General features: G+C 43.7%; 2 protein-coding genes across 11 annotated transcripts in view; one reads left to right on the forward strand and one right to left on the reverse strand.

Moving 5' to 3' along the window:
• Window positions 1-2,397, forward strand: part of LOC144672619 (signal transducer and activator of transcription 1-like) — a 57,270-nt gene extending 54,873 nt beyond the window's left edge. For 7 of the 8 annotated variants that reach the window (XM_078534441.1, XM_078534443.1, XM_078534440.1 and 4 more), the window contains one exon: window positions 211-2,397. In XM_078534441.1, the coding sequence (XP_078390567.1) occupies window positions 211-248 (38 nt within the window). In that variant the 3' untranslated portion in view covers window positions 249-2,397. The remainder of the gene's footprint in view (window positions 1-210) is intronic. The other variant, XM_078534439.1, reaches the window with a different exon arrangement.
• Window positions 2,398-5,087: 2,690 nt separating this feature from the next.
• LOC144672769 (glutaminase kidney isoform, mitochondrial-like) overlaps window positions 5,088-24,807 on the reverse strand; it is a 70,009-nt gene continuing 50,289 nt past the window's right edge. For all 3 annotated transcript variants that reach the window (XM_078534751.1, XM_078534753.1, XM_078534752.1), the window contains 8 exons: window positions 24,204-24,254; window positions 19,008-19,184; window positions 13,936-14,067; window positions 13,122-13,214; window positions 11,980-12,041; window positions 10,901-10,977; window positions 8,457-8,520; window positions 5,088-7,993 (listed from right to left, as the gene is read on the reverse strand). In XM_078534751.1, the coding sequence (XP_078390877.1) occupies window positions 7,807-7,993; window positions 8,457-8,520; window positions 10,901-10,977; window positions 11,980-12,041; window positions 13,122-13,214; window positions 13,936-14,067; window positions 19,008-19,184; window positions 24,204-24,254 (843 nt within the window). In that variant the 3' untranslated portion in view covers window positions 5,088-7,806. The remainder of the gene's footprint in view (window positions 7,994-8,456; window positions 8,521-10,900; window positions 10,978-11,979; window positions 12,042-13,121; window positions 13,215-13,935; window positions 14,068-19,007; window positions 19,185-24,203; window positions 24,255-24,807) is intronic.

Consider the following 24,807-nt stretch of genomic DNA (forward strand, 5'->3'; position numbering starts at 1 on the left):
AGATGACCCTCCTATGCCAAGTTGCTACTTGCCCCATCTTGCCAAGTCTCTCATAGCAGCACACGAATGTGATAGGCAGTCTCCTCCCAGGTTTGTGCTTGTGAATCCTTGAACATGATAGCTCTTTAACAACAGGGCAGAAATGACCCTTTCTCTTCCATCACTTTCTCACTTCTCTTTTATTTTCTTCCCCCCACCCCCCCTCTACAGATTTAATGGAATTTCTCGAGACAGATTCTCTGGCTTAGAACACGTGATGAAATTATACATTTGAGCGATCTCTTATTTCTGATGCAAAATGTATCTTCAATGCCATAGTTCCTAGGACATGGACTCCATTCCAACTTCGTTACTCTGTACACTTCATTGAATTACCTTACATAATGTTCTTCGTTCTAAGATTGATGAACTCTTACTTTAAATAGCAAAACTTTCAAGTTGTTAAAATGCAATCTTGTGTGTACGTCAAAGCAAACCGTTACTGATGATGCATGTGGTGATAGTTTGAAAGACTAGTAGAAAACCATCTCTTTCCCCTTCCATTTGAAATGTAGGAAATTGGAGGGGGAAAACAAGATGTTGTTACCCGCAAAGAAACTTGTTTACCAGCTAACTGACCAAGAGGACGGACGTATCAGTGTTGTAGTCCATGCTGTCCCGCAGTCATTTTGGAGATGGTGCAGCATATAAATTCACATAAACCCATTCCTTTGCTGGGAAAGGAAGAGGCCAGACCACCACAATTTCCCACCACTCTCCAAATCCATCACTACACTAGCCTTACTATTATTTCCCTTCATCCTTTCTGCCTTGTGACATTAAATGGCCCTCCAGGTTCAGAAATCATCTAATCGATGGTTGACCTTCATGAACATAGGTTGCATGAATGTGAATTTTCAAAGATGCTGCCATTACCTAGGCTATAGCACTTTAGAACTGGGAAAGTGAGGGACATTATTTACCCTAGTACACTATTGTCATCATTTGCAATCGCTCTTGGGGGGTGGGACGGTGGGGGATGTGGGGAAAGAGTGATATGTTGCTGCCTTTGTTGTGACCACATTGGGATGTTTGGCTGCATTGTGGGATCACTTAGCTTTTGTTCACTATTTGAATTTTTAAAAATTGATCACCTTGCTTAATTTTAATAACTTTTGTTGGTTGGTTCAGCCTCGCTTCTGAGCTTGGTATTTGTGAGTTCAAGTCCCACTCCAGGACGTGAGCACATAACCTAGGTTGAGGGAGTGCTGCACTGTCTTTTGGATGAGATGTTAAACTGAGGCCCCATTTTCCTGCTTAAGTGAACAGAAAAGATCCTGCACAACTATTCATACAAGAGCAGAGGATTCAAAAGACTGGTCTCGTTCAAAAGTCAGTGACACAATTTCCTTGGATTTGTTCACAAAAGTTCGTTCATCTGTTTTTTTTTCCACCAATAGGTAAAGACTTGAGTGAGTATTCACTGTGCACATCAGTACTGGTTTACAACAATGAGGGGAAAATGGTAAGCTGTTTGACACACAGCATTGCAGGATAAGCAAGTTATTGCTAGCATGTGTTGAAAGAAGGTTCCTTCATTTTACTGAAATAGTTAATGGTACACTAAGTAAGCTGCCATTTTGTTTTTTTAAAAGAACAAGAGAACTTTGGAAGCCCTGTTTTCACCATAAGCTGAGTAGCAGCATGATAGTGGGTGTGTTTCCTTTTGCTTTGCAAGATAATCTTGTAGCTGTGGAATATATTTGAATCTAAGAATGTTTAGGAGCGGGCAAAGAAAGTAATGTCCAACAAGCCAGCATTGCTTAAAGTTTTTGACCTAAAGGAACATCTTTTTTAGGGACCTGCTTTCTTGTTTCCTTTTAATACTTTGATTTACTTTTATCTTCCATTTCTCTCAGAATAGGCTTATTGTCCAACCGGAACGCTCCTGTCCAAGAATTTTATAATGTCTGCCATTTTGAGAGACAGGCATATGGAGGAGACAGGCAAATAGACTTGGATAGAAAATGAGCTACAACTGTATTTTGAAGATTACTTTTTGTTCTCTTTGCTGTTGAGTGCTGGAAGAATTAGGAAAGCTCTTTACTTCTTTCACAGGACTGACTCTTACTGAATTCTTGTACAACAGATCTCTGCTCCAGAAGTGACCAGAATTTCACAAAAATAACCCTGGGTTATCCTAAATGCAGGGAGGGAGGATTATGTGCAGAATTATTATTTTAAAAGAAGCTGTGGATGTCATTTAAGTACATAAATCATCAAATGATACAGCACAGATGCCTTTCAGCCCAATATTCCTGTATACGGCCTTGTGTAAGGAGAAGTCTGCGTGTGTGTCCATCAGTTGCTTGTGCCATTGAATGTAATAACTGGAATATATGACATTGAGCCAAGAAAGATATTCATGATTTTATTTTTGAAAAACAGATGGATATATCTTGTGGGTTAGGATTATTTTTGTGAAATGGGGTGCAGAGGAAGGGAAAATTTAAGTCTTATGCATGTGCAGCTGTTGCACAATTTGCTTTCTGTTCATAAACACCTATCAAATAGCCATTATGTTTTACTATCCTATGTAAATATCTGGTAAAGGATATAGGTTTACCCTGACCAGTATTTCAAATCAATATGACATGGCGATAAGATACATACATGCACCAGGCATTTGTTCTTTAGCAGCCTTTTAGATTGAAACTAGTCAATAATGGCCATTGCTTGGACTACTGAGTGGGGAAAATGCAGTTTCTGAACCTTGTGTGCGCTTCATTGTTCAGATGCATTCTATACTATTCTGTTATTTGATGGAAGTCCAATGTTTACTTGAAATTTAGACAGAGAATGAGAACTTCATAAAATGAAGATTGTTGGACCAGAAATGAAGTAATTGTTATAATATTTATAACGGATAAGGGTAGCAGACACATGGGATCACCATTACGTGGAAGTTCCCCTCCAAGCCACTCGCCATCCTGACTTGGAAATATATCGGCCGTTCCTTCACTGTCACTGGGTCAAAATCCCTCCCTAACAGCACTGTGGATGTGCCTACACCACATGGACTGCAGCGGTTCAAGAAGGCAGCTCATCACCACCACCACCATCACCTCAAGAGTAATTAGGGATGGGCAATAAATGCTGGCTTAGCCAGCGATGCCCACATCCCATGAATGAATATTTTTTTAAAAAGCTTCATACCCTGAGAACGCTCCCTGTATGTTTTATAGAGGGCACACTATAGGATTGTAGAATTTATTAAATTGATAACTCCACTGCTCCCCCAGTATTTATTCTCTACACCAAGGCACTGTTTGCAGATTGGACAGGGTGCATGTACCACATGTAAGAATATCAGCTGGATATAACTAGTGCTTGACTTAAAATGCCTTAAGACATTAGGAACTTGCTGTGGCCCATTTAGCATGTAGATGCACAGTTGCCATAACAGAGCAGTTTACTGGAAGATGTGTTTGAAGTTTTGGTCACTCTGTGGTTTCTGTTTTTATTCTTATATTGCAAATAAGAAGCAAAGCTGTTGAACAGGTCAAAGGGACTGTACCCTGGTAAATCCTATTGGTGGTGCTCATTACAACTTCCCTTAAAAATGGAACCAAAAGGTGTGCACACACTGACCTCATCCATTTTGTGTATTGTGTATTCCTTCAGTTTCATTATTTTGTATAGTTGATGCTGCATAAGGTCTTTATACCTTGTATGGGGATCTGGATCAAGAAGCTGTTCTTGTAACCAGTCAACATGGCTCTCCTCCACCTATAAGACAAGATATTTCAGGTTCACTGCAGACCCAAGTTCCAATTGCAGTCTTGACTGATGCTCTGTCAAGCTTCCCCTAAATGGTTCAGTTGCAATCTTCACATGAGTCATCTGGGAAAGAATGGAGGAGAAAATAACAGTATTCAGGACTGTTTCTTTTTCCCTCTGTGTACTGGAGCGCTCTTGTCACTGGGACTAGAGTAATTACATCTGTTATAGCTTAAAATCACTACTGTGCATGCAAAATGTCTTTAACAGAGCTTACACCAGCCAGGAACAAGCCTGGCTTTCTGGAGATAACCTCTCAGCACCTCTGTGGTATATATGTGCCGTCAACTGACGCGAGACCAGGTTCTTTAATTTTATCTTCCCACAACAAAAATGATGCCATTAACTGGTTTGTATGTTTTTGTCTAGTTTGTTGGATAATGCATTGATTCTGTGATTTTTTTTTCACAATTTGATCAATAAATAAGGTAAAACAACTTGTATGGAACTTTGAAATGTTATTTCAATTAATTATCCCTGTTGGGATCCAGAAATTGCACCAAGTAGATACCAAGCAGGTACCTTGTTTTAACCTCTGTTTCACGATCTGGTTATACAGGGTGCTAGACTGTTAGGTATACACTGTCTGAGGCCCACGAGTATAACAAGTGCCATAATATCCTCAGCAAAAGCTGGTCCCGTCAATGGAAATACACCTCAGGAACAGAGAATTTTCTTTGCTCATGAGAAGTGTGAAACTTAATGTTACAAATACTGTACCAGCTAATTAGGTGCAACCTACATGTAGTCTGAAGTACTGACAACATGGAGCTGTCCTTTGTAAAGTCACTGCTCAGGTATTTCCTTTGACGAATTAGTTTTAAGTGGCCATATCCTGAGGTCAATTACAGGCTGATTACTGAGAGAAGGTACTGTAGATGGCCTGTTTCCACAGCCTATTCTACACTCTACCCTGTCATGGTTTCTAAGCACCCATTTATCACCTAAAGGCATGTTCTGTATAAACAATCCTTGATTCTCAATGGCAGAGCAAAACTCCAGAATATTAATCTTTCCACATGCCCACTATTCAACCCTGGCCTGCTGTCCTCCACAGGAAATTTGAGGAATCTTCTGTTATCTTCTGCTCTGCAGAATACACTCCTAATCTTTAATCTCAGTTCAGGTTTGTTTCACTTGTCTTCTAGATCTTAGTTCATTGTCTAAAACAGTCATACAAGGGTAAAACTATCCCTTGTATGGTGATTAATAAGCTGTAATATTTGCCTTACTAATTGCAGACCTAATGATTTGGAACAAAACAATCATTATCTTTGCATATTAATTATATTTTTATTGCATCATCACAAAAAATAGCAATCTAAAACTCTGAAAAATGCCCAGAGTTTGCTTCAGTTAGACAGTGACACATCAACTCAAATGTACACACATTCTATCAGTTGCCAGAGAGATAGTCATCATAATTCATAATATATAAGTACAACATTACTGAATTGACAACTAAATATCATTATACCAAAGCCTCAGTTGTCCAGTTCAAGTCTTTAACTGTTCTTGGTGCAGTGTGTGCAAGAAACCTATTTTTCTTGGTGTTGATATCAATATCAAATAGTCTTAGATGGTTAGGTCATAGTCATTACGGCACAGGAGGCGGCCATAAGATTCTCCTTTGAAGAAGTTGAGGACAGTACTCGATTAACAGTTATTCCACTTTAAGTGATATTTTTATTCCTCAAGGGAATATACATTCATTGAGAACACGAAATTATTTCTTTAAATGCTTGCTTGTCATTGCTTATTTACTAGCATATCTTTTAATCTCATTTCCAAATCTACCTCTGCTAACTCATCTCTTATACTTGTGGTAAATAAAACTGAAAATGCTGGAAAAACTCAGCAGGTTTGGCAACATCTGTGAAGAGACAAACAGAATTAACATTGAGTCTGTATGACTCTTCAGAGTTGAAGAGGGGTAGAAATGTAATGGATTTTATACTGTTGAAGAGGGGGGGTAGAGCAGATGGAACAAAATAGATAAGGGATAGGTGGGAGCTCAGGATAGATTTGACAAGGTAGTCATGGACAAAATAACATTCCCTTTGTCAAGACTAAAGGTGCTGATAGTGGCATAAAGGTCGGATAGCAGAATGTGTTAGTAGCAGAATAAGGGTCAGCGCTCTCTGAAAGCAAGAGATGATAACAAGTTAGGAGGGGCCCTGTGGTGGGAGGGGGTTGGGGGAAAAATATAGAAAAAATTCATAACACGAAGGACAGAGTTTGTGGTCTGAAGTTGTTGAACTCTGTTATAAAGTCCAGAAGACTGTAAAGTGCCTAATCGTAATATGAGGTGCTGTTCCTCAGGTTTGCGTTGGGCTTCACTGGAACATTGCAGCAGGCTGAGGATGGACATGTAGCAGTCCATGTCCAAATGCAGCAAGACCTAGACAATATCCAGGCTTGGGCTGACAAGTGGCAAGTAACATTCGTGCCAGGCAATGACCATCTCCAACAAGAGAGAATCTAACCATCACCCCTTGACATTCAATGGCATTACCATCACTGAATCCCCCACTATCAACATCATGGGCATTTCCATTGACCAGAAACTGAACTGGACTAATAAATACTGTGGCTACAAGAGCAATGAGTAACTCGCCTCCTGATTCCCCAAAGCCTGTCCACCATCTACAAGGTGTGATGGAATGCTCCCCACTTGCCTGGATGAGTGCAGCTCCCACAACACTCGAAGCTCGACACCATCCAGGACAAAGTGCTTGATTGGCACCCCATCCACAAACATTCACTCTCTCCACCACCAATGCACAGTAGCAGCAGTGTGTACCGTTTACAAGATGCACTGCAGGAATTCACCAAGGCTCCTTAGCACCTTCCAAATCCACAACCACTACCACCTAGAAGGACAAGGGCAGTAGATAGATGGGAACACCATCTGGAAGTTTCCTTCCAAGTCCCTCACCATCATGACTTGGAAATATATCGCTGTTTCTTCACTGTCACTGGGTCAAAATCCTGGAACTCCCTCCCTAACAGCACTGTGGGTGTACCTACACCACATGGACTGCAGCGGCTCAAGAAAGCAGCTCACCACCACTTTCTCAAGGGCAACTAGGGATGGGCAATAAATACTGGCCCAGCCAGCAAAGCCCACATCCTGTGAATGAATTAAAAAAAACACCTCATCTTCTGATTAGGCACTTTACAACCTTCCAGGCTTAACATTGAGTTCAACAACTTCAGACCATGAACTCTCTTCCATTTTATCTTTTTTTTTCTATTTTTCCCCAACCCCCTCCTCCCACAGGGCCCCTTGTAACTTGTTCTTATGTTTTGTTTTCAGAGAGTGCTGACCCTTGTTCTGCTATTAACACATTCTACTATCTTACCTTTATGCCACTATCAGCACCTTCTTTAGTCTTTAACACTACTAACACTCCCTTCATCTTGTGTCCATGATATCTTTGTCAAATTTCTCCTTAGCTCACACCTATTCCTGACCTATTTGGTTCCACCTGCTCCACCCCCTCTTAAACAGTATGAAATCCATCACATCCAGGAAAAAAGTGTATTTTTTTTTTAACCTTGTGTTTTTATATCTTCACTTCCTACCTCCTTTTTGTTTAATGACTTGAGGTTTGTTTTTGTCTTGTATAGTTTTCTCTTCCTTCAACTCTGATTTGTTTTGGTTTGTTAGGAATTATTTTTTAATGTGGACTTTTGGCCTGTTAAAATACAGCAATGTGGATTTGTCAGCAGTTCGGTTTAGACACAATTATGGTGGACTCTTGGTTTGGACTCAGTCGTGGTTTCTGGTAGTCAACCATCCAGCTAACCAAAATAGAAGTGTTTTTACTGGCGTAAATATTGATTTGTGGCTTTGCCGCAGTAAGGCAAGTCTGACTGTGAAACTACAACATTTAGTTCTTGTCATTCTAGCAGGACAACATATTGCTGTTGCATAACTAGACACCTACATCACAGGCAATACATGAGAACCAAGGCTGACTTTCAGGCTTTTGTGACTAGAGAGGTTGGTGGTCTTTCGCCACTCTCCCCTGTATTTTCATCAGCTGTAACCTCACTGTCGCTGTCTGCTGTCTCTGGCAGGGAGTAAGACATCTGGTAGTTCCTTAGCAGCTTCGCAACGTGGTGATGGTTGAAGTGAATTGCATCATCCAAAGGAGTATTACCCCATCTGTGGACAGGTGAAAGAATAATTGAAGACAAATCAAAACTGACTGAGGTTACAAGTTCTCTGATGTGCATTGAGATAGCAGCAATTTTGGAGTTAGATAGTTTTGAGTTTCTCACTTAAGGTTGTCTAATAACAAGTGCACCATGTCACAATGATGGGAGGGATACCAGACATCGGCACTGAAGCTGCTGGGGTAACGAGTGCTGAATCTGCCATCTTGCTGGACCTGATCCTCATGAATAATTGTAATGGTGCTTTCAGAAAAAATACTGCTTTGTAATGCCCATTTCCAGTTCAGGAGCAAAACAAAATTCAAATAACTAGAAGATCACCAACATCCATCTCTATGGTAGACCAGTGGTAAAGTTGGAACAGGAAAATTTCATGCTGAGCCTAGAGTGAAGAGCAAGTACCATTCAAACCTCATTTATATCGTCCTCTGCTTCTGAGATTTCTCACTCACCTGTCCTTGCAGAAGGGATTTACACGGCAGCCATCGAGAAGGAAACAAACTACTTCCACGTGACCTGCATAAAATGGAATGAACATTTAGATGAGTTCAAAGCAGTAGAGTCAGAGAATACTGTGGATCATATCCTACTTTTTCACCTCTGGAAGCTGGATTAGAACTCTTGGTTTGAATCTCACTACTACAGGCAGTCTCAACCCAATTACAATGGGCAGGGGCTTGAAGCACAAAACTACCCTAATTTGGCAGTAGCACTTACTTGGTAATCTAACTCAGATGCCACATGATAGCTGATGCGGGAAGTGGACAATGTTTCACTGGTTCAGTTGAAGATGAGGTTGGTGTGGAGCACTGATGTGAAAACTTTTATCTTTCCTTCAGCTGAGAGGTTAAGCAGCAGGCCTGTTGAATACTTCACTACGCAGCACTTTCTTCAATCCTGCCTCAGCTCACTTGCCAAAACCCTCATCCATGCCTTTGTTACCTCCTAGACTATTCCGATGCGCGCCTAGCTGACTTCTCCTTTCCACCTTACATAAACTTGTGCTCATCCAAAACTCTGCTGCCCATATCTTAACTTGCTCTAAATCTTATTCATCCATCACCCCTGTTTTGCTAACCTTCAGTGGCAACCAGTCCAACAACACCTTATTTTTAACATCCTCATCCTGGTTTTCAAATCCCTCCATAACCTTACCCCTCCCTCATTCTGTAGCCTTCTCCAGGCCTCCAATTCTGGCCTGTTCCACATCGCCAGTTTTAATAGATCCATCCATTATTGTGGCCACGCCTTCAGCTGCCAAGGCTCTGAACTCCGAAATTCCCTCCCTAAACCTTTCTGTCTCTCTCTTTTAAGACATTCCTTAAAACCTACCTCTTTGATCAAGCTTTTGGTCACCTGTCCTGATACTTATGTGGTTTAGTGTTTCTGTTGATAATGCTCCTGTGAAGCAACATGGAACGTTTTACTATGTTGAATAGTGTATAAATGCAAGTTGTGTTGGGAATACTGGTACCATTTCAGCTGTGACCCTCCACTGCTTGCCTATTCGCTCCTTAGTGTTTCAGGTTTCTTTTCCTCCCCCATTGCTGTTTGTCTGTGCTGGAATATTGCTGATGTTAGCTGGTCTGCAGAATTTCTTCCATTGGGACTTCACCAGCTGTGGCTTTGGTTCAGGTCTAGTCACAGGCCCAGCACCTGTATTCAGCAAATGAAGCTCAGCTTGACCGTCATTCCAGGCCCTGGACAAGTATGACATGGAAGCTCCCCCAGCCCCAGCCCTCCAAATCCATCCTGTGTCTCTGCGGCCTCTCGTCTCCTCTCACTGGCTTCTCAATCCGTGGTTCCGCTAATCCGGTCACATGACCATTTCTGCAGGAGCCTCAATACCATTGCCCACAATTCAATCACTTACCAGTGTTTCTTTGAGCATATGCAATGGGTCCCCTGGCCCTGGCATTGAACGCCCTAGTGAGCGGGCTCTCAGCTGCGCCACTTGAGCAGATAAAGGAAATCAAAATAATGACCAACATCATGTGCCCAACCTACATCATCACAACAACAACAGGTCCCATTCACATTATGCGACGGCCTCACGGGGAGTCTCTACAGGTCCCCAGGGTTCCGTGAACCCTGGTTTGAGAACTACTGGGATAGAGCCATGCAGACCAGGAAGGTTCCCATTTTAATCTCTCACCAGGGTAGCACTAATTGGCCTTTGGACCCCTCGGCTAGGATGGTTCAAATCAGCAGGGTTCTTGCTCTTGATCACAATCCAATGTTCCCTGTTAGGAAGTGCACTTGTATGCACATAACTGGATCAGGCCTGGCTGCAGTATTTTCCTCACCCCTTCCCATGGGTGAATAACCGACTATGCACTGTGTATGAAGAAGATTGGACACTTGGGTGTGGGAGTGTAGGACAGCTGGCACCTGTAAAACCCACGCCTTCAGAAAAAGAGGGGAGAAAATTGGGTGTTGGGATGGGAGGGTACATCACTGTACCTGAACAATTCAGCTCTGACTTTCTATCCAAAATCAGAAACAAACAAATCCTGCCTCTTGAAATGGTTTTGTTCCAGATGATCAGTAGTGCCAGCTCTGACACACTGGCATAGATTGGCCAGGAGGGTAGGAACTTGCTTCCACAATTGCTGACATAATGAGTTCTTCAGCAGTGGTAGAACAAGAGAGGGGCTGGGCATATGCCAGGCGCTTTCACTATAGTGAACAGAGGAGCAGTAGAGGGAGAGTCAGCTGGGTGGCTCTTATGCACCTTCCAGTGGATGGCCCACACTGTGGCATTGATAGGATTCAAGCAGGTTGACTCTGGACACCACAGCACGGAGAGACTGAGAGGGGAAGGAGAGAAATTACTAAATATGGTGGAAATTGGAGGATATGCTGCTAGTTTAGTAGCTAAAAACTTCATCCATACCTTCAGCTGCAGCTATGTGTAGTGGTGTACGTGAATCATAGTCTTTCTGTTCCATGTCCATAGCAGAGAGTGCGAATCTGGGAAAGTGAAACATACCCCAGTCAGACCATACACTGGTCACAAACTCTTCTGTCCTGATATCTCCTCATGTGGCTTGATGTCAAAAATGTTTTTATTGATGCTCTAGTTAAGTGCCTTGGGACATTTTATCACATTAAAGGCACTTATATAATGTTTCTGTTGCAGTGAAAATGGATGTAACTGAGACATGAAATATAACATTAATATTGCACACTTAGTGCGACACAGATGAAAGCGTTGAGGCAGTAGTTTGCATTCACTATTTGCTAAGTGATAAGTTTCATAACCTAACAGTGCTGTTGGGGCTGAGCTGAGATCAGGCACTTCCTTACAATAGGACAGAAGGAGAATAGGTGAAGCAGTCTTCTTTCTGAGATGGCTTCTTGAAACCCAGTTACATTTGAGAAGATATAAATGCCAGGTTATTTACCCACCACCTTTGTCAGGATGTGGCTTGAGGAGGGATCATGTCCTACAAGCTAGGACTGATTTAAGTTTTTTTTTAAAAGTCAGGCCTGTAATATTATACCTCCAAAAGGCACACACACTCAGTTCATCCCATAAAGCACACCTTGTGCCAGCTGAGAGGACTATTCACAGGTTCTTCCTGTCTTATTTACTGCAGATTGGATGGTGGTGGAGAGGCAGAAAGACGGAATGCAAATATAAGATGTAAATCATAATGAACTGTTTCACTGAGACATGGGGGAGGGGGTGTGAAATTCACCTTCTGCAGGGGGGAGGGGGGACAGGTTGTAGCAGATTGGCGATTTGTTATTACAGCCCATCTGATTTTCCATTCCAGGGGATGAAATGGTCTCAGTGTAGTGTTCCACTTGAGTTCCTGATCTCAGTTGCATCAGTGCACAGAGGTGCTGAATGTAGGTCGGGGACTACTTTAACCATCCCAGCCTATCCGAGCCCAATGCGTGTCATGGGGAGGCCCACTCAGCAGGGAAGAGGAAGATTTTAACATGACACAAAAATTAAGTACTTACCTCCGCAGTGCAGCTATGTCACCACTGTATGCAGCAAAGAGCAAGTTCACCACTGACTCCTCCTGGTTGGGTGAACAAAATAACATTTGTTTTTAAAGATTTAATGTTTCTTCGATTTTTTTTATTTAAATGTATAGCTGTAATAGAGTAAGAGCAGGTTAAGAATGTTCCCCCCTGTATTCTCTACCCTACTATGGACTCCACCCACCCATTTAATCTTCTGAAAAAATGTACTGTCTAAATATTAGTTGATCCACAAAAGTAATAAAGCAAAATACTCTTCCATCTCCATACATATTTCACACTGACTGTGGTGCCTGCATTTGTGAATGAATACAGCACTGCTCCCAGCACCTATCTGACACTGCTGCTTTCCGTGGGCAGGTATTCTTGTGATACTTTACTGAGATAATAAATCTTGCCCACAGCATATAGCTGAGTTCCACTTGCAAAGCAGAAACAGTATCAGAATGGCAGTGAGGAAGGAAAGAGTGCCAAAGTGAACGGCATAGTTAAGGACAAAGCATAGACTGATAGAAAGCAGGGGGAGCAGAGTGGCATTGTAAACTGAGGGGAGAGGATCGAAGGGAGGGAAATAGCAGCATCATGAACTAAAAGAGCAGGGAGGAGAGTATCTCTACGTTACTGTGTTAACTATACAAATAAATTAACAATGGACCATGTGATCAGATGTCTGGGGAATCTTTTAGGATTTTTTTCTCTCTTAATTTCTGGTACTAATTGTGCAGCAATTTCTGGAATGAAAAGTCAGTCTCAGTGATGGTGACCATGACAACTATTGTCGATTGTTGTAAACACCCATCTAGTTCACTAATGTCCTTTAGGGAAGGAAATCTGTCATCTTTACCTGGTCTGGCCTACAGGTGACTCCAGAGCCACAGCAATGTGGTTGACTCTTAACTGCCCCTCTGAAATGGCCGAGCAAGACACTCAGTTCAAGAGGCTATTAGGGATGAGCAACAAATGCTGGCCTTGCCAGCGACGCCCACATCCCATGAAAGAATAATGGAAAAAAAGCAGCCCTGCTCTGCCTCTGGGTTAGCGCTGGTCAAAGTGTATTAACTGAGCCAAGGCTTGAAGTAACTGGCGCTCAATGTGTATTCCATGCTCGGACTCCTTACCCTGACTTCACTTCCGTTTTTCCGTGGATCTAGTTTCCTGGCAAAATGTCTCAAGTTGTCATAGTTATGAAAGTTGAACAGAGAAACCAGCTCCTGAAAAATAAAGGACCAGTCACTTTCCTGGAAAAATTTACTGGATAAGCCCACTTAACTGAATGTCCAAGTCCTAAATGCTTTAAAGGGAGACAATTGTACATTGTTTTGTATTTGTCCCTTGCTACTGTATTGTAATAGACCCACCCCCAACCCCCTTAATGGCTGTGGATAATTGCACCACCCAGTAAAATACTGAGTCATATAGACAGAAAGGATCCAGATTTGATCCCCAGTCCATGTTGCATTTGCAGCTTTTGGCCATGATAACAATAGGAGTAGTACAACTAGCCTCAATCGCTGTGTCAGAGAGGGAAACGGAACAGAAAGTGCTGGGGAGTTTGCAGGTATGAACATTGCACAAAATCAAGGCCAGGTATGATGAGTTTCCTCTCCCCCAGTAGTTGGAGAGCCTTTCAACACTCTTGTTGTGGGTAATACATAAAGAATGGCCACTTGGGTGAGGTACCAGAGGAACTGTATCCCAACATGAGCTGGTACGTTCAGAAGCAATGGGAAAGTACCTGAAAACCCTTACAAATATGATTTTTAAAAAAATGTTTTTGTTAATTCTATAATGAACTTTGCTGACATCATCAGGTATTCACGGGGAGTTCCTAAGTTGGACTGTTATCGAATGAGATGTACTGCTTTGCCTATATGCTATAGGTTGTGACCAGTTGATTGAGTTGTTGAGTCACATTCTCCCGTGATCTCATACCTGACAGAAGTCGATACCTCTCACACTGTTGCCAACTTTGTCCAAGGCAGGAGACCAGCACATGATGCCCATCACATTGGGCACCACCAGCAGAACACCACCAGAAACGCCAGATTTTGCTGGAAGGCCAACCTGCATGCAAACAAAAAATGAAAAGTGACAAATACCAAAGACAACAGACAAAGCCACAATGCAATGTTTTTAGGCCACATCTCCCAGTTGGATAATGAGCTCACAAGCAAGCCACCCACCAAATGGTTTTACTCTACTGGGCAAGAAAAGCCACAACATGCGAAAACTGTCAGGGACTATCAGGAGCTGGAAACAGTTTCAGCTACAGAGACTTAATGCAAATATGGCCCAGCTTCCTCTGCTGCTTCAGTTGGTAAAACCTGAGCCATGCTGGTGAGCAGGTTAAATTCCTGGCCTCGCCTGAGCTTGGCTGATTGCAGCCAGGATGGATGATAAGGAGAGTGTCAAATGGCCTAAGAGCTAAGGGGTGGAAAGAACCCTGCTCCAGTTACTGCTTCTGAGTGCTACCCAGTGGAGAGCCCTTCCCAAGCCCCTTTGCTGGAAAATGTGCCCCATTGGAACTCGGGTAGAGACTGAATCTAGCTTGGTTTGGTAGCCAGATAGTTTTTTAATCACAGTTAAGGCCCATACAAACATGAAGAATGGCCACCTGTGAAAGGTACCACAGAGTGACTAAGGAACTATATTCCTGCTGAAGTCAAGACCTGCAGGAGGAGAGAGAGAAAATTTGGCAAAAATTTTAAAAATCCAATGCACAGTTGGCTGGTGTGAATGAATGCAGAAACTACAGAACGAAGAGTAATGAAACAGTGGAAAAAACAGGCTTGCTGAAAATTCTCCAAAAAAACCTGAACAGTTTCAAAATAACAGATGACTTGATAATTTACGTAAGAAAGGATTGGTAAGGAGAAAATGGGAGCATAACAGAGGACAAAGTTCATTCAGCAACATGAGCTACAAACAGATTTTAAAATGTGTGCACAAATTATTTTCATTACACAATAAAACTAGTCTATTTTTGTTTTTACTAAGACAAGTTAATTTTTGCCAAAACACACAGGATACTGGAATGGTTTGACAAAGTTTGTCTAAACTTGTAATATATCAAACCACTAGATGGAGCAATTCTATAAGATTTTGGTACAGACTTCGACATGGAGGTAGGAACAACAGAACAGAAGGCCATTCAGCCCTTCGAGCCTGCTCCGCCATTCAATACTATCATGGCTGATTGAACACTTCAAAGCCTTTTATCCATACCAGCCCCATAACCCTTTACGTTATTGTTAATCAGAAATCTATCAATCTCTACCTTAAACATACTCACTGACTGAGCAACAGCAGCCCTCTGGGGTAGAGAATTCTAAAGATTCACAACCCTCTGAGTAAAGAAATTTCTTCTCATCTCGGTCCTAAGTGGCTTTGCCCTTATTTTGAAATTGTGTCCCCTGGTTCTAGACTCTCAACATCTTACCTGCATCTACCCTGTCTAGCCTTATAAGTATTTTGTAGATTTCAATGAGATCACCTCTCATTCTTCGAAACTCTAGAGAACACAGGCCCAGTTTCCCCAATCTCTCTTCATAGGACAGTCCTGCCATCCCGGGAACAAGTCTGGTGAACCTTCACTGCACTCCCTCTATGGCAATAGTATCCTTCCTAAGGTAAGGGGACCAAAACTGCACACACTCCAGGTGCTGTCTAACCAAGCTTCTATACAATTGAAGCAAAACTTCACTACTCCTGTACTCAAATCCTCTTGTGATAAAGGCTAACATTCCATTAGCTTTCCTAATTGCCTGCTGCACCTGCATGTTAGCTTTCAGTGACTTATGGACAAGGACTCCCAGGTCCCTTTGTACATCTACACTTTCTAATCTCTTACCGTTTAAGAAATACTCTGCACATCTGTTCATTCTACCAAAGTGGATAACCTCACATTTTTCCACACTATATTCCAACTGCCATGTTCTTTCCCACTCACTATGTCTATCCAAATCCTCTCGTAGCCACTTTACATTTTTCTCACAACACGCATTCCCGCCTAGCTTCGTATCATCCGCGAACTTGGAAATATTACATTTGGTTCCCACATCCAAATCATTGATATATATTGTGAATAGCTGGGGACCAAATATTGATTCCTTGTGGTACCTACCCCACTAGGCACAGCCTGCCAACATGAGAATGACCCATTTATTCCTACTCTCTGTTTTTTGCCTGTTAGCCAGTCCTTAATCCATGCCAGTATGTTGCCTCCTATCCTATGTGCTTTTATTTTGCTAATCTACCTCCTGTGGGGGACTTTATCAAAAGCCTTCTGAAAATCCTTTATCAATTTTGTTAGTAACATCCTCAAAAAACTCCAACAAGTTCGTCAAACATGATTTCCCTTTTGCAAATCCATGCTGACTATGCCCAATCAAATCATGTTCATCCATTTATCACATCCTTATTGAGGTTATGTGAGGCTGAGGTTTGTGGGGAGCAGAGCCAGCACAGAACCTAGCTGGCTAACAGCATGGGTCAGAGAGATGTGGTGATGCAGTCCTGTTTTGTGGTGCTCCAAATTATTTGAGGCTATGCTATCAGCCAGAGATTCTCATGACTTGAAAAGGAATTGACTGGGCAGTCTGACTGCTTTAGGGTGCATATCCATGTTAGTTTATAGTGTTAACTAAACAGTGACGTTTAATTGCTTATATTATTTTATTTGTATTTTTGTTACATTAGGGGCAGGATTTTTAACCTGTCAGGTGGGTGTGGCAGGCAGGCCTGGGAGCAGATGTGAAACCGACCGTGATTTCACGCTGGCTGGCCAATTAACAGGCAGCCAGCGTGAATCATGCATTGAAATGCTCAGCGCTGCCTGGAGTGCAGGAGTCAGCACATGCATGCGCGGGTGCGCACACTGATAGCTCCCTGAAGGCACAGAGCTGCCTCAAGGACCTGAATATTTCTAACATTAAAAATAAAGAATTCAAAAAGAAGGAAAACCTGTCCCCTCATGTGATTCTGTCAAATGAGCAGGGGCGTGTTAAAAATTAGTTTTAAAAGTCTTTTTTTTTCCATCAATGGTCGTGGGTGAGGTTTTGCAAAAATTGCAAAGGCCGCCTGGCCAATTCGCCCGCCCGCCAACTGTAAGGTTGGACGGGCAACGAAAAGTTCAATTCAATTAATTGATTAAGGGCCTTAATAGGCCTCTTAATTGTCGATGGGCACACTGCCAACTCTCACGCGTGCCCGCCGACCAAAATATCGCGTGAGTGCACAATGATGTCAGGGCGCTTGCCCAACGTTATCACACACTATTTTTCTCCTGTTTAGGTTGGGCACATGCCCACCCGGCGAGAAAAATTTTGCCCTAGGTCTTTTGATGTTTAGACCTTTTTTTTTATGTTGAAAGGATTTTATTTATCTGCCGCGCTCTGTGGTCTGTGTAGCTTTTTAACTAACAAATTAACCACATAAAATAAATGGGCTCTTTCATTCTGTTTTTCCTAACTTTCTCTCTCCTCTCCTGGAGGTAGTGACTTGCTGGAGTGTGGTTCCATAGACTCCAGCTGATCTCGATCTGTTACTTCAACCAAGTGGCTGTTTTTTATTCTGTAAGCTGATCAACAATGGGGAGACTCACTGCCTTTGCAGACAAATGTGTGATTGATATGGAAGACACTTGCAGGTTGGAACTGCTAAATAACGATTGGCAGCCAGCTGGTTCTCCGCTCCCAGACCAGGGGTGCTGAGGTCAATTGTACTGTCCCCAGTGGCTCCCAATTGAGATCTATCAATTCAACACCAATCAGGGATGGGTCCTTCCCAGTCTGTCAGGTTCACATCGGGGGTAGAAATTAGTCTGGGCCATCTTTGAGGCCAGAATTGGCATTGCGCAGGTAGTGGTCATTAACTCGAAACTGTGTCCCATTAACATACATTCACAGGCAGCTCGCACATTCCAACTGCTCAATATTGAACCATTTGATCTCACCAATTTATATCATTATTATTTATGATAAAACTGAACTGTCTTTGTGATCTCATTTATATTGGCAATTAAAAAGCCATCGCTCATTACTGTATACCTAATGTTAAATTTAATTGCTGCTCACTGTGATTTTAAGGTTATAAACAAACGGTAGTTTATGATTTTGTAACCGACTTCTTTGTTGATATTTTGCAAAGAGGGGTTAATTCATTCAGGAGTTTGTGTGGATCCTGAGGGGGTTGGCAGTGGAAAAGCCAATATAATCTGAACTGGTTCATGTAAGACAGTTTGGTGAGCCAAAGTTGGGTGTCATTAACTCCCAAGCATAGACTGGGTGGTAAACACAGACAGGTCTTTGATGAGAAGTTAAGGTGAATGGTTAAGGATTTGCCTGGTGCCCTTGATGACTATTCTTCTCAGGGTATTGATCCAAGTGTTCTTACAATTTATGGAAGTGGGATTCCAAACATTGGACTGTCACCATTGCTGGAATCAATCTCATATTTGTCCATACCCATTTGCTTGGCACCCCATTCACCACCTTAAACATTCACTCCCTCCACTACCGACACACAGTAGCAGCAGCGTGTGTACCATCTACAAGATGCACTGCAGCAACTCACCAAGGCTCCTTCGACAGCACCTTCCAAACCCACGACCGCTACCATCTAGAAGGACAATGGCAGCAGACACATGGGAACACCACCACCTGCAAGTTCCCCTCCAAGTCACTCACCATCCTGACTTGGAAATATATCGCCGTTCCTTCACTGTCACTGGGTCAAAATCCTGGAACTCCCTCCCTAACAGCGCCGTGGGTGTACCTACACCACATGGACTGCAGCGGTTCAAGAAGGCAGCTCACCACCACCTTCTCAAGGGGCAATTAGGGATAAGTAATAGATATCAACCCTGCCAGCAATGTCCACAACCCATGAATGATTAAAAGAAAATCCCTGCAAAGGCTGCAGTAATGAGGTGATCAATCCAAATGCCACTGATTGCATTACAGCTTCCTTCAGGAACAACCTCTGATTATTGCATAAACGCTTACATGAAAAGCAAATTCGCCTGAGAAATCGTACATCCCACACGAGTGCATCAGGCTGAGGGTGTTCCTCACCGCCTCAGCGCTCAGGACCCGCTCTCCTGTGATTGGGCAGATTCCCCCATTGGCCAAGGTGGCAGCCATTACACCACCTGACTCACATGTCACCTCGATCGAGCACAGCTGCAATGAGGAAAAAGAAGGAAAAATTGTGTTTGTAGGGAAAAAACAAATGCAAAGATCAGCAAATAAAAAAGACTGAAGCATGATTTGGACACTGTCAGAGAATGTGTGGAGACCATTAATGTCAGTGTTTGGCTGTTACAGAAAATTAAAGCCAGTGATGGCTGGTGACCTTTTTTGACAGGCGAGGTACAGTTACAACAAAAGTAAAATACTGCAGGATGCTGGCAATCTGAAATATAAAAACAGAAAATGCTCAAAACAATCAGTAGGTCAGGTAGCCCAGGCTGAATAGGTTCAAGGGGAATTGAAAAAGCAAATAAGAGAAACAAAGCGAGAGTATGAGAAGAGACTCGCAGCTAACATAAAGGGAATCCCAAAGTCTTCTGTGGGCATATAAATAATGAAAGTGTGGTAAAATGAGGAGCGCTGATTAGGGATCTAAAAGGGGATTTATGGATGGAGGCGGAGAGCATAGCTGAGGTATTAAATGAATATTTTGCATCTGTCTTTACCAAGGAGGTAGATGCTGCCCAAGTTGTGGTGAAAGAGGAGGTAGTTCAGACACTTTCAAAGGTTTAAGATTGATAAGGAGGAGGTATTGGATAGGCTGTGTTTACTTAAAGTTGATAAGGTCCCAGGATCAGATGAGATGCATCCAAGGATACTAAGGGAAGCAAGAGTAGAAATTGCAGAGGCATGGGCCATAATTTTCCAATCTTCCTTAGACTCAGGGGTGGTGCCAGAGGGCTAGAGAATTGCAAATGTTACACCCTTGTTCTAAAAAGGGTGTAAAGATAAACCCAGCAACTACAGGGCAGTCAGTTTAACCTCGGTGGTGGGGAAGCTTCTAGAAACAATAGTTCGGAACAAAATTAATAGTCACATGGGCAAATACAGGTTAATTAAGGAAAGCCAGCATTGATTTAAGGGAAAATTGTATTTAACTAACTTACTTAGTTTTTTAATGAGGTAACAGAGGGTTGATGAGGGTAATGCTGTTGATGTACATGGACTTACAAAAGGCATTTGATAAGGTACCGCACAACAGGCTTGTGGTCAAAGTTGGAGCTCATGGAATAAAAGAGACAGTAGCAATATGGATATGAAATCGGTTGAGTGAAAGGAAACAGAGATTCTATGATAAGAAAGTAGTGCTGAATGGTTGTTTTTCAGGCTGGAGGAAGGTTTGTAGTGGAGTTCCCCAGGGGTCGGTATTAGGCCTCTGCTCTTCCTGATATGTATTTATGACCTAGACCTTGAGGTACAGGGCACAATTTCAAAATTTGCAGACAATACAAAACTTGGGTGTATTATGAACTGTGAGGAGGATAATGTAGAATTTCAAAAGGACACAGGCAGGTTACTGGAATGGATGGACAAGTGACAAATAAAATTCAATGCAGAGAAATGTGAAGTGATTCACTTTGGTAGGAAGAACGCAGAGACAATATAAAATAAAAGATACAATTCTAAAGGCGGTGCAGGAGCAGAGAGACCTGGGTGTATACGAGCATAAATCATTGAAGCTGGCAGGACAGATTGAGAACACGATTAGTAAAGCATATAGCATCCTAGGCTTTATAAATAGGGGCATAGAGTACAAAAGCAAGAAAGTTATGTTAAATTTGTGTAAAACACTGGATCAGCCTCAATTGGAGCATTGCATCCAGTTCTGGGTGCCACATGTTAGGAAGGATGCGAAAGTTTGAGAGAGGGTGCAGAAAAGATGTGTGCGAATGGTCCTAGTGATGAGGAACTTCAGTTATATAGATAGATTGGGGAAGTTGGAACTGCTTTCCTTGGAGAAGAGAAGGTTAAGAGGAGATTTGATAGAGGTGTTCAAAATCATGAGGGGTCTGAACAGAGTAGATAGGGAGAAGCTTCTCATTGGTGAAAGGATTGAGAATGAGTGCTCAGGTTTAAGGTAATTAGTTAAATAAGCAATGAAGACCTGAGGAAAAACTTTTTCACACAGTGAGTGGTTAGGATCTGGAATGCACTGCCTGAGTGTGGTGGAGGCAGATTCAATTGAAGCATTCAAGAGGGAATTAGACTGTTATCTGAAAAGGAAGAATGTGCAGGGTTGGGGGTTGGGGGTGAGTGGGAGGAGGTAATTTTTAAAAATTCATTCATGGGATGTGGGTGTTGCTGGCTGGGCCCAGCATTTGTTGCCCTTGAGAAGGTGGGGGGGTGAGCTGCCTTCTTGAGCTGTTGCAGTCCCCGTGTGGTGTAGGTACACCCACGGTGCTGTTAGGGAGGGAGTTCCAGGGTTTTGACCCGGTGACAGTGAAGGAATGGCCGATATATTTCCAAGTCGGGATGGTGAGTGGCTCGGGAGGGGGAACTTGCAGGTGGTGGTGTTCCCCATGGGTCTGCTGCCCTCGTCCTTCTAGATGGTAGAGGTGGTGGGTTTGGGCGGCGCTGTCGAAGGAGCCCTTGGCGAGTTGCTGCAGTGCATCTTGTAGATGGTACACACACTGCTGCCCCTGTGCGTCGGTGGTGGTGGTGGAGGGAGTGAATGTTGGTGGATGGGGTGCCCCATCGAGCGGGGGCTGCTTTGTCCTGGACGGTGTCGAGCTTCTTGAGTGTTGTGGGAGCCGCACTCATCCAGGCAAGTGGGGAGTGTCCCATCACACTCCTGACTTGTGCCTTGTCGATGGTGGACAGGCTTGGCGTGGGGGGGGGGGGTCAGGAGGTGAGTCAGGAAGCTCATTCGAAGAGCCGAATGGCCTCCATCTGTGCTGTAACCATTCTATTGTTCTATTCTATGATAAGAGAGAGTGAGGCACCGCTCGAAGGCCAGAGGCGGCCGTTACCGCGACAACAGGTTCTCCCAGTGTGGGGACGCCTTCTCCCCCGCCGCGAGCCTCCGTGGCGGCGCCGGGCCGCTTCCCGCTCCTCACGCGCTTGACAAAGCCGCACCCCCCCCCGCCTACTGGGCACGCGCAAAGCCGGCCTGCGTGAGGGGGAAACGGGTCATCGCTGAGCCTCCAATCAGCTGCCCCCCAAACCAAGGAATCACAAGGATGCGACACGCAGCTTTTCTGCTCCACACCCGGTGCTGGCTACAGGTTCAAAGGGGAGAAAAACAGCAACCCTCTCAGGTTGAGAATCCCCAGGACTATGATTCTTGTGGTGCGAGAGGCCGGCACCTCCGGATTCAGCCCTGAAGCTGCCAATGCTTCTCCGCCCCCACCCCCCCCCGAGACAACAGGTAGCACCAACTTGCGGCGGCGTCGTACACAACCCATTGGTTTGGAACAAGAGACATGTCTGTGGGGAGTCAGCATGGAGTCATCGGGAGAACGGCACAGAAGAGATCTCAAAAGTGAGTTAGGATTTAGGAGTACTGGAATTCGGCAAAAAGAGTTAGGAGAGGAAGCTGCTAAATAGAAAGTGAAGTAAAGGGAAGAAATGGAGGGAAACAAAGGTGTGGAGTAATTGAACGAAACAGTTCAAAAGAAACTATTGGACATTTAAATTGTTTTCAGCTTCACATGTAGCTCTTAATGAAATATTTATTTTCTTCTGCCACTCCAAACCCTTTGTTGTATCTCTGTAGTTTAGTGACTGCACTGAGGTAGAGAATTTCTCTCTAATCCAGAGGTATCCACAATTTACAAAGAAAGAAAAACAAAATCAAAGACATCAGATAACAGCACTTTGCACAGAGGGGAATACCAAACAGACATTGATCCAACTGGCATGCCAGTGTGCAGGGCACTTTACAACCAATTGAGTATTTCTGAAGAACAGTGATAGTGTTGGATTACAACTATTCCAGTGAGGGATAGGCACTGATCCAGCCGGTATTCCAGTGAGGGATAGGCACTGATCCAGCCGGTATTCCAGTGAGGGATGGGCACTGATCCAGCCGGTATTCCAGTGAGGGATGGGCACTGATCCAGCCGGTATTCCAGTGAGGGATAGGCACTGATCCAGCCGGTATTCCAGTGAGGGATGGGCACTGATCCAGCCGGTATTCCAGTGAGGAAAGGGCATTGATCCAGCCGGTATTCCAGTGAGGGGATGGGCACTGATCCAGCCGGTATTCCAGTGAGGGGATGGGCACTGATCCAGCCGGTATTCCAGTAAGGGATGGGTACTGATCCGGCCGGTATTCCAGTGAGGGGATGGGCACTGAGCCAGCCGGTATTCCAGTGAGGGATGGGCACTGATCCAGCCGGTATTCCAGTGAGGGATGGGCACTGATCCAGCCGGTATTCCAGTGAGGGATGGGCACTGATCCAGCCGGTATTCCAGTGAGGGTATGGGTAATGATCCAGCCGGTATTCCAGTGAGGAATGGGCACTGATCCAGCCGCTTTTCCAGTGAGGAATGGGCACTGATCCAGCCGGTATTCCAGTGAGGAATGGGCACTGAGCCAGTCGGTATTCCAGTGAGGAATGGGCACTGAGCCAGTCGGTATTCCAGTGAGGAACGGGTACTGATCCAGCCGGTATTCCAGTGAGGGAATGAGCACTGATCCAGCTGGTATTCCAGTGAGGAACGGGTACTGATCCAGCCGATATTCCAGTGAGGGGGTGGGTAATCATCCAGCCAGTATTCCAGGAACGGGCACTGATCCAGCCGATATTCTAGTGAGGGATGGGCACAGATCCAGCTGGTGTTCCAGTGAGGGATGGGCACTGATCCAGCCGATATTCCAGTGAGGGGATGGGTAATGATCCAGCCGGTATTCCAGTGAGGAACGGGTACTGATCCAGCCAATATTCCAGTGAGGAATGGGCACTGATCCAGCCAATATTCCAGCGAGGAACGGGTACTGATCCAACTGATATTCCAGTGAGGGATGGGCACTGATCCAACCGGTATTCCAGTGAGGGATGGGCACTGATCCAGCCGATATTCCAGTGAGGGGATGGGTAATGATCCAGCCGGTATTCCAGTGAGGGGATGGGTAATGATCCAGCCAGTATTCTATTGAGGGATGGGCATTGATCCAGCCGGTATTCCAGCATCAGCATGAACAGAGAATGAAGCTGATTTACTTACCTGGAAGTAGAAATCTAATGTAGCGATCATGTCAACACCCTCTGGAAAACACTGGGGGGAAAAAAAACAAAACATAAACAAGAATTATTTTATTTAATATGGTTTCTCCAGCCTCTGTTTCTCCTTTCAGAAACCATTCACATCAGCAATCAAAGTAGCTGCAGCACTAGCATCAAAGACCCAAGTTAAGTTTCCTGTCTTGCTGAATGGTTGCTACTTGCATAATCAAAATGACCACAACTGACTTCAGCTGTTTGAAGAAGGGTAAAATCATGGGGCCCTTAGTGGGTTGGGGAAGGAGGTTGGGAGATGGTTGACTAAGGACTAGCTCTGACATTTTTTAAAGAGATTTTTGAGATCAACCAGCCTTTAGCCCAACAGAATAAAGTTTAAAAGGAAACTGTTACATTCTGTTTCTGCAGTAAACAGCATCAAGGAAGAGACTGGTGTTGTGAAGCCAGCCTCACTGCGGATAAAGAACAAACAATCCAGGGTTCAAACTCCTAGCAAGTATTGGATAATTGACTTTATTCTAGCGGCATACAGTTAAACACACTATGCCGTCCAAGCCTCCATCTCTACGACAGCAAACCCTCTGCAACTT

The sequence above is a fragment of the Cetorhinus maximus genome, chromosome X, assembly GCF_964194155.1.
Source record: "Cetorhinus maximus chromosome X, sCetMax3.hap1.1, whole genome shotgun sequence".
NCBI lineage: Eukaryota > Metazoa > Chordata > Chondrichthyes > Lamniformes > Cetorhinidae > Cetorhinus > Cetorhinus maximus.